Genomic DNA, 13099 nt, shown 5'->3' on the forward strand with positions numbered 1-13099 from the left:
GCATCCAGTATAAAGTAAACAGATGGAAATATAGATGTTATGAAAATTTTGCACAGTATGTTTGCATATATTTGAGCTATTGCAATTGAAAATGTGCAAAAATGATACTTTTTTCAAAATTTTCCCAATTTTGACGTTTTTAATAAATATACATAAATTCTATCGGTCTATTTTTATGTAAATGAAGTACAATTTGTGGCGAAAAAAACATTGTCAGAATCACTTAGATATGCAAAACCTTTACGGAGTTATTCTATATTAAATTGACACGTCAGATGTCCAAAATTTGGCTCAGTCACTAAGGCGTAAACAGGCTTCATCACTAAGTGGTTAAACATGCACAACACTCTTTCCCACTCAAAATAAATAAGCTGGGGAGTATGTATGTGGCAGGGAAATTGGATTGGAAAGGGTTAAAGGGATTTTTCAATTCTATCTATTCAGTCATGTTTGACTCTTGGATCCTCTATAGGTCAGTGCTCTCCATGCTTCTCTATTCTCTACAGCTGCTTTCAATTGCTTGATGTCCATTCCCGTGTCCTTGATGTCCAACAAACATGTCTTTTGTCCTATCTGTTTCCTTTTACCACTGACCATTTCAAGTAGCATCTCTTTTTCCAGCAAATTCGCCCTCATCTCATGTCCAAAGTAAGTCAGTCTCTGTCTCGTGATCTTGCCTTCCAGGGATACCTCTGGGTTCATAGGGTCCAGAACAGCTTTGTTGGTGACCCTAGCTGTCCAGAGAATTCGTAGGAGTTTTCTCCAACACCGCAGCTCAAAACCATCAATTTTTCTTCTGTCTGCTATCCTCAATGTCCACGTCTCACAGCCATATGCTCCAATTGGAAACACAATAGCTATGATTAACCTTTGTTTGATGGTGACTGAGCCATCTTGGCTCTTCCATTTTGGGTATGTTCGCCATTGCCATATGCCGGAGTGCTAATTAAGGCTTTATCTTACCTGTCGAGCTGCCGCTATGATTAATGAGGTACCCAAGAAATATGAAACCATTAACCACCTTGATGTCCTCGTTGTTGACCTTTATGTGGACTTTCTTGGTAGTGGTCAGGATCTTTGTCTTCTTGATGTTCAGGTGAAGAAGAATCTTCTCACTTTCTTCTTTTAGCTTTATGATTAGCGTTTTCAGATGCTTTGCCGTCTCTTCTACCAGGTCATATCGTCTGCATACCTTAGATTAGTGAGTTCTTCCACCTATTTTCAACCCAATACCCTGATCATTTAAGTCCAGCCACCTTATGATCACTCCTGCATAGAGGTTGAAAAGAAAAGGCAAGAGGATGCATCCTTGTCTGTCTTGTGCCCTTTTTATCTTGAACCATTCTGTTTCCCTATATTTGGTTTTCCCTATGGTTCTTGATTGCTGTAGAGAGACCTGATCAAAGTGTTCTGGTGTGCTGGTACTCCTACATCCCTCAGTGCTTCACAAAGCTTATCATGCTCAATGCATGTCGAAAGCCTTGATGTAATCAATAAAACACAGCTAGAGCTTCTTCTGATACCCTCTTGCCTTTTTAATGATGCACCTCAGGTTTGCGATGTAGTCACTGGTCCCTCTGCCCTTGCGAAATCCAGCTTCAACATCAGGAATTTCGTAGTCAAGGATATTGCCCAAGCGCTTCTGCATGATTTTCAGAAGCACCTTGCTGGCGTCAGGAATCAGAGCGATTGTTCTATAGTTTCCACAGTCCTTGACATCACCCTTCTTTGGTAGTGGGATGAAAAATGATCTTTTCCAATCCTTTGGCCATGTGCAGGTCCTCCAGCTTGGGGATTTTATGAGCAGGTATGACTTATCCTCTGGAAAGGTAGTCAATACCTGATTAGTTGGGATCCACCCCTCAGAACCTCAACTGATCAGCTGTTCCAACGCCTGCTGTTACCAGTAGAACACAGGGTATGGAGCAGAGGTAAAGCATTCTGACAGCTGTGTAGTGGTCGGCACTGGTAATTGCAGGCATAGTTTTCACAGACTTTAATGCGTGTTACAGGTCATGGCTGTGGCTGCCATCTTACCTCTCTTTCGTCTACTGGCTGAACGCATCCTTCCTGTCTTCCCTGCAGGCATCCAGCTCCAGAACCTGCCCAGTCACTGCCTGAAGGACTTGCATGAACAAATGCCTGTACTCTTAAAGGACCTGTGTGCATCTCCCTAAATCTTGCCTTGCCAGTCACGAGCAATCCCTAGCAATATCAGGCACCTTCTCCCTAAATTAGGTGCCTTAGTTTTGGGTCTTTTGACTCTCTGCTTCCTGACTTTGGCTATTCCTGACTTTACTACATTCTCTACTCCTTACACAGGTTTGTTGTATTGTACACTCTTCCGTCTGCTGCCGGAGAATACATGCAATATTTGCGCGCGCAGTACATACAGAATAGAACCTATTGATTTCAATCGGCTCGTTCTCGCTTTCTAATTTTGCATGCGGGCAAGAAAAAGGAGAACCTAATCTGTCTTTCTGCACATTTGCGCACCAAAGGTCCCATAGAACCCTATAGAGGGTGCACAAATGAATGGCAAACATGTAAGGAAATGCATGAAACACTGCGCAATTCAATTAAAAAAATAAGACATCTGGAACGCATTAGGCTGGATAGCTATTTAAATTGGGGTGTGTTATTTTGCCATGCACAAAAAAATACCAACAAATACGCCGATATGTGCACATGAAAGTCCCATACTCGCTCATATAGCCTGCTTAGACAGGCAGATCATCGTTGAGCATTGGTCACTTCTTGTTCAGTGCTTTATATTCTACGTGAAACACTGAGCGACAATCGTTACGTGTAAACCGGCCATTACTCCAGGCTGTGAACACAGTGTGGCTATATAACTGGTGGTCTACCTATTTCTCCAGGCTCCAGCAATGTCTATTTCTGTCCTGCACTGACTATACAGATTAAGGCCTCCCTCACACATAAATGTGGCAAAGCGCACAATTTAAATCAAGGTGCTTTGCCGCGTTTTACTTTCGTTTTGGCCGCGGCAAAAAAAAAAAAACGCATTGATGAGGAACACTAAATGCCCAAAAATTAACATAGCCTATGCTCGAAAATCAGACTTTCTTTTCCAGCACCACGATCGATCCGCTGTCTGAGGCTGTGTGAGAGACTCCATTGAAAACAATGGTACCCCCGACAGCGTTTAGCTGCATGAGGGAGGCCTAATGCCATGCAGAAATACAAAGGACTGTGTCGCAAATAATTATACATCAAATATTATATTTTAGATTTTTCATTTTTTTGGGATTCTTCTTGAGAGATTGATATGGAAGATGGAGATTGATATGTAACTGTATGCTTAACACATTTTTTGCTGCACCTCTTTCTTCATCCTTTACTGGTTGTGCCCATCATTTCTAGTGCTTGTATAACTGTGCAGCTATGAATCGCTACACAGTTCTCTCAATGACCAAGCAGTAGGCTTTATCAACGCCCTGCTTGATCATTAAGGAAGTGGTCTGGAATATGGTATATCTATAACATGTAGAAACAACTTTGAAGAATGCAAAAGAGTTCTACACTGAAAGAGAACTGCATCTAAAGTGCCACCTTCTTAATCATCTTGTAAGAGGTCAAAAAAGCATAAAACAGGTTTCACCACACATGGATTTCTCTAGCATCAATTTTGTTCTAAAGATGACTTTTTGAGTGAGACATTAACTTAAATGGTAGCTTGAATGGCATAGATTTCATGCATTGGTTGGAAAGCTGTCAGAATATTCAGGCGTGTCCTTACATTCTTGATATCCGTCATTTTGATTAAAAATATTCCTAATATTTAATCCACAGTCTACCATTCTGCCTAATAAATCTTTTTTTCTACAATTTTCAGGAAAAACAGTCCGAAAAAACTTGTCAGAGCAGATTCTGTGAGTGAACTCCCTGCACCTAGAAGGCTTAGATGGAAATGCTCCCCAGAAATTCAGGGACACTTAGCATCATCAGCTGAAAAGCTTCAAAGGTATGTACTATATTGTCACAGTTTAGCAATTTAATATAGTTACATCCTTTATAGTTGTGATACAAGAGAGATCTTTCCTTAACCGACAATCACTTTTCTAGTGCAAATTCATATGTGCCACGAGCACATCCAGGTATGACGGAAAGGAATAGAATGATGTCGGGCTATGGGGCAGAATGCATAGAAATCTGCATGAAGCGAGGGGGGTGGGGTGAGGATGATGAAAAACATGTTGTCTATCTGTTGACATGTTTAATAAATTAGGTTTCATCCCAATGATCTACATGTGCTACAAACCAGTTAACAGTATTTCATGTTTTTGAACGAATGTGTTAAATGGAATAAAAGTATGCTTCCATCATGTGAATTAATTGAACTATGTATGCATCCTATAAGCTGCCTGGTCCTAGATCATTGGGGGTCCCCACAGTTGGACCATCAGTAACCAGTGCTTTATGACCTATGCTTGATAACAGGGATGGGACATCAACGTTTGAAGGTACAGAACCCCATTGAAATGAAAGTTCAACTATTTTTTATAATGTATATACAGAGAGGATAAAATCTGAGTAACCCTTTTAATACATTAAACTACTTGGTTTGGCCATGAGTTACAGCGTGCAGTTGTAAAATGCAAATATAGGGTAACATATGCTCTCAAAGACCTCTGACTGATATCTGTAGTGTATGTAATATCTTCTGGCTATATCTAATATCTTCACATACAGTAAACAGCACTATCATTGAAGCTGGGCAAATAAATATCGGGGTTGTAGAGCTGCCATAAAAGGGTTTTTTTCCCCACCAAAAGCAAATCCCAACAAATACTAAATGGAGAGGTGGCTACTCATGCCTGAGACTCTGTCTATTCAAGTCAACGGGAGTTACAGCCAAGCTGCCTTGCCTTGTAGATTGGAGTCCCAAAGGTGGGACCCCCATCATCTCAGTTGTTTTTGGCATATACTATCAAAACACCATACATTTCTTTGGTGGGAAGAAGCCCTTTAAAGCTACACTTAATGTAAATAATACACAAGAAAAGTAAATAAATCCTAATGATGACAGGATTGAGTCTTATGTATAGTCAGATCAAACAGTCTACAACAATAACCTGAGGGAGACATCTGTAGACTTTACTGAGTCATGCAGAAAGGCTAAAGGACCTTTTACACGGAATGATTATTGTTCAAAAAGTTCTTCAAGCAAGCAAAAATGAATAATCGTTCAGTGTAATCGCAGCCAACGATCGAACAATAAATGGTTTGCCTTTTGTTCATCGTTCTATTTAATACAGGTTTAAAAATCATTGTTGGCTCGTTCACTTCTTGTTCAGTTTAAATACCGATTGTTCAGTTCTTCTCAGTCACTTATTCGGCAAATGTGAATGACTTAATGATTTCTTGTTTGAATGAGCCAACGATGTATCTGCTGTACAAAACAGGCTGCACGAGCGAACAATGCTTCTCTTAATACATCCCAGAATTGTGTTTGTCTTTTTTGCTGCAGCATCACACTGTTGACTCATGTTCAGTCTATGATCTATTTGTATACCCAAGCCTTTTTACATGTGCTGCTGCTTAGCTCAATTCCTCCCACTCTGTATGTGCTTTTTTCATTTTTCTTGCCCAGATGTAAGACTTTGCATTTCTCCTTGGTAAATGCCATTCTGTTAGTCGCTGCCCACTGTACAAGCTTTTCTAAATCTTTTTGAATACTTTCTCACTCTTCCCTAGTGTTAGCTATCCCTCCTAGCTTTGTGTTGTCTACAAATTTGATCATTACTTTCCTCCTCCAGATCATTTATAAAAAATGTTGAACACCACTGGGTCTAGGACGGAGCCTTGTGGTACTCCACTTGATACATTCCTCTACTTGGATGTACAAACATTTATGACCACTCTTTGAGTACGATCACTCAGCCAGTTGTGAATCCACCTAACAGTTGCCTTGTCAATCCCATATTCGGTCATTTTTTCAATAAGTATAGAATGAGATACTTTGTCAAATGCTTTATTAAGGTCAAGATAAACTACATCCACTGCATTTCCCTGATCAACCCAGTCGGTGATTCTGTCATAGAAGGAAATTAGATTGGTCTGGCATGACTTGTTTGTTACAAACCTATGCTGGCTCTGGTTAATTACTCCATTTTCATCCAAGTACTTGCATACATGCTGTTTAATAATTTGTTCAAAGATGTTTCCTTTAGTATCCTAGGATGTAATTCATCTGGACCTTGAGACTTGAATTCATTTAAGTTAACTAAGTGCTCCCTCACCATCTCTTTGCTTACAGATAGCTTGCATTCTTTTATTCCCCCAATAGTACAGGGAAGAGATCAGTTGATGTTCCATCTACTTTCTGAGAGAAAACAGATACAAAATAGGAATTTAAAAGTTCGGCCTTCTCAACATCATTCTTAACCAATTAAGTCCCCTAAAAAGTGTTGGAATTTGTTTCCCTAAAATTAGGAATATTGTCTTCTCCTTCATTGTTTTTTTTACCTCTCTATTGATCAACATTGTGGGGAAGGAGGTAATAGGCTGAACTGTATGGGTGCAAGTCTTTTTTTCAGTCTAACATACTATGTTACTATGTGTATATAACCTATATTTATGTATTGTTGCAGGATAGTGAATAATCTTGATTTCGCAGTCTATAGATTCAAAGGTTATGGAAAAGAGTTTATAAAAAAGCAGAAAATGAGTCCAGATGCTTTTATTCAAATGTCTCTACAGTTGGCATTTTATAGGTAAGCAACAATTTATCTATACATAAATATTAAATTGTAAAATAAAGTACAATCCTTCAAGAAAATACACCCTTGACCCTATTGTAAATCATAATAGGCATCAACGAGTTCAATGGTTGGGGTACAAACTACTGACACTTTCAGCCGGAGAGAAACAGTATGCTAATCCCTCAACCTAACCCAGCTGAAGACTCTATATGTATAATGTAAAAGATGAAGAGTTTACTAGAATTAACTCATGCCAAGTCACCATTATATGATGACTTACCTATTATTCATAAAGTATAAGGGACTTGCTGGTATTTTACACTATAGGTGGTCAGAAGGTGGTTAGAGATCCAGATACAATCAGCATTAGCAGGACTCTTAACAGACTCAATTCTACTAAAAAAGCCCCTTCAAATAACAGAATATGCTCTTTGATGTGATGCTTATATGATATGCACACCAACAAATAGGAAATGTTCCTAAACATGGTCGATGTCATATTGTACCCAATTAAAGGTGTTAGAAATGCTAATGTTGAGTAAAAAAACAACACTATTAATAAAGGAGAAAATATTCACCTTCTGTTATCTTTTTTTCTTATCCACGGCTATGTAGGTGCCACAGAAAGCTTGTCCCAACATATGAAAGTGCCTCCATTCGCCGATTTCAAATGGGGAGAGTAGATAACATAAGATCATCCACTGCTGAAGCTTTAGCATTTGTAAAGGCAATGGTGGATGGGAAAACTACAATACCGGTAAGATCATTTCACTGTTTTATAACCATATTCACTCCTTACACTAAAGAAGAATAAAGATAAAAAAGGGCAAGTTCGTCTTCAATCGTAAAAGCCTTTATAATAAATCTGAACTGTTTTAGTTGGATAAACTCTTTAACCCCGTCTGGTGGTTTGATGACACTGTTTTCATTCTTGGCCTCCCAAAATTATTTTTGCCAAGTTTTTTGATGACATATAGAGCCATTTCTTATCTCAATTGTTTTTTTTCACTGAATTTTTCCCCGTTTTTTTTTTTTTTTTAATTAGAGGTAAAGATGAGCGAGCATACTTGTCCGAGCTTGATGCTCGTTCGAGTATTAGGGTGCTCGAGATGCTCGTTACTCGAGACGAGCACCACGCGGTACTCCTCTCGATTAAACGAGCACTGACCATTGAATTCAATGGAGCCAGCAATACAGCCGGCTCCATTGAAAGCAATGGGCTGCCGGCGATCGCGGGATGAATTGTCGGGAAGGGCTTAAATATATAAGCCCTTCCCTGCAATTCATCCAGAAATGTGTAAAAATAAAATATATATATATACTCACCTTGTCCCGGCAGACGGAGTTCAGCGCGGCTGGCCTGCAGTGGGTGTGAGTCAGACATGCCCCTGATTGGCTCAGCGCTGAGCCAATCAGAGGCAGATATCACTCACACCCATTCATGAATTCATGAATGGGTGAGTGAGTGTTGCCTCTGATTGGCTCAGCGCAGCTCTCAGCTGAATGACAGCAGTTCAGCACCACAGTGGAGGGGACAGCAGGAGAACACGCGGCTGTGCCCAGGCAGCTGAAGGGAGGTGAGTATCTATTTTTTTTTGTTTTTTAAATCACTTTTAATTCATTTCCAGGGAATGGCTTATATGTAAAGTCCTTCCCTGAAAAAGAATTCAGGTGTGCCAGCGGACCATTGTCTTCAATGGAGTTGCCGGCAGCAGCAGCGGCTCCATTGAAGAGAATGCCTGCATTTTTATTCTTTTTTACACTAAAATCTTTCTTTTTCAGGTAAGGGCTTATATTTTTAAGCCCGTCCTGAAAATTCATCCCGCGCTCGCCGGCAGCCCATTGCTTTCAACGGAGCCGGCTGTATTGCCGGTTCCATTGAATTCAATGGGCTAACATCGTTCTTCTCTGCCACAGCTGTTACAGCTGTGGCAGAGGAGAATGATCGTTATGCTGACAGTGCGCGGGGGGGGGGGTGTCTCACTCTTGCCACTATTGTCGCTTAATAGTGAGACCTCGGAGCCCGAAATGCAGCCCTGCATGTTGCTCCTCGCCTGCCCTATCCATTTCTGTGTTTTTTACATGACTTTGGTGATTTGCTAAGATTTTCGCAAATGAAAACCTTAGCGGAGCACCAGTCATATACAAAAATGCTCGAGTCGCCCATTGACTTCAATGGGGTTCGTTACTCGAAACGAACTCTCGAGCATCACTGAAAGTTCGACTCGAGTAACGAGCACCCGAGCATTTTGGTGCTCGCTCATCTCTAATTAGAGGTAATATGTACAAAAAGTTCATAAACATTGTTTTACATTTATTATTCTTTATTTTTGAAATTAGTATATTAATGCTAAGGTAAAGTTTATGAATGGGTTCCCCATTTTGTTTAGACATTTTGATATATAGTTTACATAGTCTTGGATTTGTTGGTGGATATTATGACAGTTTAGGTTGGTGTGGGCAATAGGTTCTATTTTTAATATATTTGCATTTTATTCTGTAAAATTTTTTACTTATTTTTGTAACTAATTTTTTTATATCACTGTCCCCCACATCGTATAAGACCTCTAGGGAACATTTACGCTTTCCTTTTTTTTTCTTATTTCAATAACTGAGGCATTCATAGGAGTCCCAGTTACAGAGGAAAACATCCCCAAATTGTAGGTCCAGTAGAGAAAATAGCATTGCTGCTTCCTCATTGAGCACTATGTAGGCTAGAAAAGAGAAGGCAGATCCAGTTGTAAAACACTTCTGTCTTCTCCAGTGGGTCCTCAGCTATCTGACAGCCGAGCACCCAATCTGCTCACGCTAGATTGTAGGAGCTTTACAGCCACACCATATATTTATGATGGCGTTGGATTAAAGCCTGGGATCAAGCACCATATATTTACAGCGCTTGATCCTCAATGCATTAGTCTTTTTAGTTTTCAATCAAAATGCTGTTTTTCTATGTTGTAAAAAGCATATTTTTCATAGTTGAAGTCTATTTTTGCAATTAAGTTGTTAATCATTGAACAACATTTAAACAAAAAATGCATTTAATCTAAAGGGGCTTGTCTCATGAAGATGACTTCTTCCTTGATTAAATTTGGCTGATCACAGTGGGCCTGGCCCCTCTAACCTCTACTAGCCAGATAGCCACTTTTAGCTAGATATTTAATATGCAGTGGCCTTTTGGGGGAACTGTCAGTTGAATCCACCAGATGGAAGAGACAGGTCCAGCAGTGCAGGAGCGTCTCTCCATTGTCTTTTACAAATTCTTTACTTATAACAATGGGGAAGAATCACAAAGGGGAGAGCAGACGCTCACACTACCAGGATTACAGTACTAGACAAACAGATAAAAAAATGTCAAATTCTGAGTAAATCTTACAGCAAACCAGCAGACTCAGGATCCACCCAGGATCTTCAAAATATACACAAAATTAACAGCAAGGACATCCAAAAAAGGAAACAGCGGAAGAAGGGGAGAGAGAAAATAAATAAATGACCCCAATACACAAGATAGAGGAATAGGAAAAAGAGACAGAGGGAGCAAAAAGGTCGACCCAAACAGGGGCAGATTGGCCAATAAACTCACCAGGAAAGTTTCCGGTGGGCCAGTCAGGTCCTGGGGCCGGTGGAGGGGCAGAGTTTTTTAAACTGATGAATTGTACAAAAAAATAAAAACTGTTGTACTCACTTGTGCTGCTCCTTACGCTCCCAGCCTCTGCAGTCTATGCAGTACTCTTGGTCACCTGCTGACTTCAGGGCAGAGAACAATTACATGTGATCTCTGTGGCTGGGAACTGACTGTAGAGATCACTTAAACCGGAAGTTTAAGAGTGAGTATTAGGCAAACTGCAGAGGCTGGGAGCGGGAAAGTAGCACAGTTGAGTATAACTGTTTTTCTTATTTTAAAATACAATAACAGTAGGAGCATGCCAGTGAGGGGCATTATTACTAAATTGTGGTCAAGACCATGAAGGGTATTATTACCGAATGGGGGCCTATAAAGGGCATTATTACTAAATGGGGGCCATGAGAAATATTATTACTGACTGGGAGTCTAAAATGGGCATTATTACCGAGTGGAGGTCATGAGAGCATTATGATTAAGTAGGGGCCATGAGAGGCATTATTATCGAGTGGGGTGCCATGAGGGGTATTACTATTGATTGGGGTCATAAGGGGCATTATTACTGAGTGTCGAGAATAAATAAGGCATTGTTATTGAGTGGGGGCACTTTTATTGTTGAGGGACACTAAAAGTGGAACTTATTGTGGGGCCTACAGGGCACAAAAAGGAGGATACTATTACTGTGTGGGGCACCATAGAGGGCATTATTACTATCTGGGGCACTATAGTTGGGGAGATAATGTAAAGGTTTGGAAAACAAAGCCATGTGGCTGCAATATTTAAGGAGTCAAAGATGTCTGTGTCAAATTCTGCAGAAACAAATTGTGACCAGGAGAAGTCGGTCATGGCGGTCTGGGCAGGATGGAGGAGAAAAGGGAAAGTGAATGACTCCAGTTAGAGAGAGGACATCACCTGTGATCACTGGATATGATGGTACTGTAATCACTTACACGGTCTGTAGAGCGACTATGTAGAGCTGGTATGACTATGTGGTCACGGTATGCGGGTACTAATGGTCTTTGTATAGTGGGTTTTTCTAGCAACACTATGGTGGTATTATGTGGTCGTAATCTGGGGGTATTATTTGGTATTCATATAGGGTAATTATTGGTAATATTGATCTTTGTAGTGGTCTATATTCAGTAATACTATGGTGGCATTATACAGTCATTAGGTGGTGTCAATATTTGATCATAGTCAGGTAGTATTTGGCCCTTATATAGTCTTATTTTTGGCAATGTTGATCTTGTTATAGTGGATTGCGTACAGTGACTGTTTTGACATAATTATACAATTCATAAGGTTGTAGTAATATTGTTTGTGTTGTTCCTTTTCACTTATACAAAACAAAACATTTTTTGTTTAATGGTTTAAATTTCTTATAAACTTTATTAACATGTATTCCATTTTTTATTTAGACCCACATGGAACATCAAAATGTGATCATTTGATCACTTTCTTAAAGTTTTGGTACAGTCAGTATAAGAAACATGAACCTAAAACTGTAAAACAAGCTATAGTCTGTGCTTTAGGGTGAACATCCACTTGCGTTTTTTTTAACTTTGCGATATTGCTGCGTTTTTTTAATGCAATTGTCAATGGGACTGTCTAATGTTAAAAATGCATTGCAAGATGATGCTTTGCAATTTTTGTGCGATGCGTTTTTAACATTTAACATAGGCTCATCCTAATAGTCATACAGCTGGGTACCCATCAGCATCCCATGACCGCATTTGCGGGGGTTGAGTGGGCTCCCTCTGTCTAACCACCTAGATGTCATAGTCTCCATTGACTGTGCATCTAGGAAGTTAAATGACAGGGACCATAGTTTACTGATCAGAGTTTTCCAGCGAGATCCCAGCTTTCAGGCAACACAAGCAGGCATAAATGTCTATCGTTGAGGTTTAAGACAAGTCAATATATTATGTTCATTACCATTAGAGATGAGCGAGCACCAAAATGCTCGGGTGCTCGTTACTCGGGACGAAATTATCGCGATGCTCGAGGGTTCGTTTCGAGTAACGAACCCCATTGAAGTCAATGGGCGACTCGAGCATTTTTGTATTTCGCCGATGCTCGCTAAGGTTTTCATGTGTGAAAATCTGGGCAATTCAAGAAAGTGATGGGAACGACACAGCAACAGATAGGGCAGGCGAGGGGCTACATGTTGGGCTGCATCTCAAGTTCACAGGTCCCACTATTAAGCCACAATAGCGGCAAGAGTGCCCCCCCCAACAACTTTTACTTCTGAAAAGCCCTCATTAGCAATGGATACCTTAGCTAAGCACCACACTACCTCCAACAAAGCACAATCACTGCCTGCATGACACTCCGCTGCCACTTCTCCTGGGTTACATGCTGCCCAACCCCCTCCCCCCCCCCGCGCACGACCCAGTGTCCACAGCGCACACAAAAGTGTCCCTGCGCAGCCTTCAGCTGCCCTCATGCCACACCACCCTCATGTCTATTTATAAGTGCGTCTGCCATGACGAGGAACCGCAGGCACACACTGCAGAGGGTTGGCACGGCTAGGCAGCGACCCTCTTTAAAAGGGGCGGGGCGATAGCCCACAATGCTGTACTGAAGCAATGAGAAATATAATCCTGTGCCACCGCCATCAGGAGCTGCACACGTGGGCATAGCAATGGGGAACCTATGTGCCACACACTATTCATTCTGTCAAGGTGTCTGCATGCCCCAGTCAGACCGCGGTTTTTAATTCATAGACACAGGCAGGTACAACTCCCTATTGTGA

General features: G+C 40.7%; 1 protein-coding gene across 1 annotated transcript in view; it reads left to right on the forward strand.

Moving 5' to 3' along the window:
- CHAT (choline O-acetyltransferase) overlaps positions 1 to 13099 on the forward strand; it is a 105896-nt gene that overhangs the window by 75826 nt on the left and 16971 nt on the right. The window contains exons 10-12 of the mRNA XM_066600416.1: positions 3857 to 3985; positions 6615 to 6737; positions 7341 to 7482. Coding sequence (XP_066456513.1) covers positions 3857 to 3985; positions 6615 to 6737; positions 7341 to 7482 — 394 coding nt within the window. The remainder of the gene's footprint in view (positions 1 to 3856; positions 3986 to 6614; positions 6738 to 7340; positions 7483 to 13099) is intronic.

This window comes from Eleutherodactylus coqui, chromosome 4 (assembly GCF_035609145.1).
Source record: "Eleutherodactylus coqui strain aEleCoq1 chromosome 4, aEleCoq1.hap1, whole genome shotgun sequence".
Classification (NCBI taxonomy): Eukaryota; Metazoa; Chordata; class Amphibia; order Anura; family Eleutherodactylidae; genus Eleutherodactylus; species Eleutherodactylus coqui.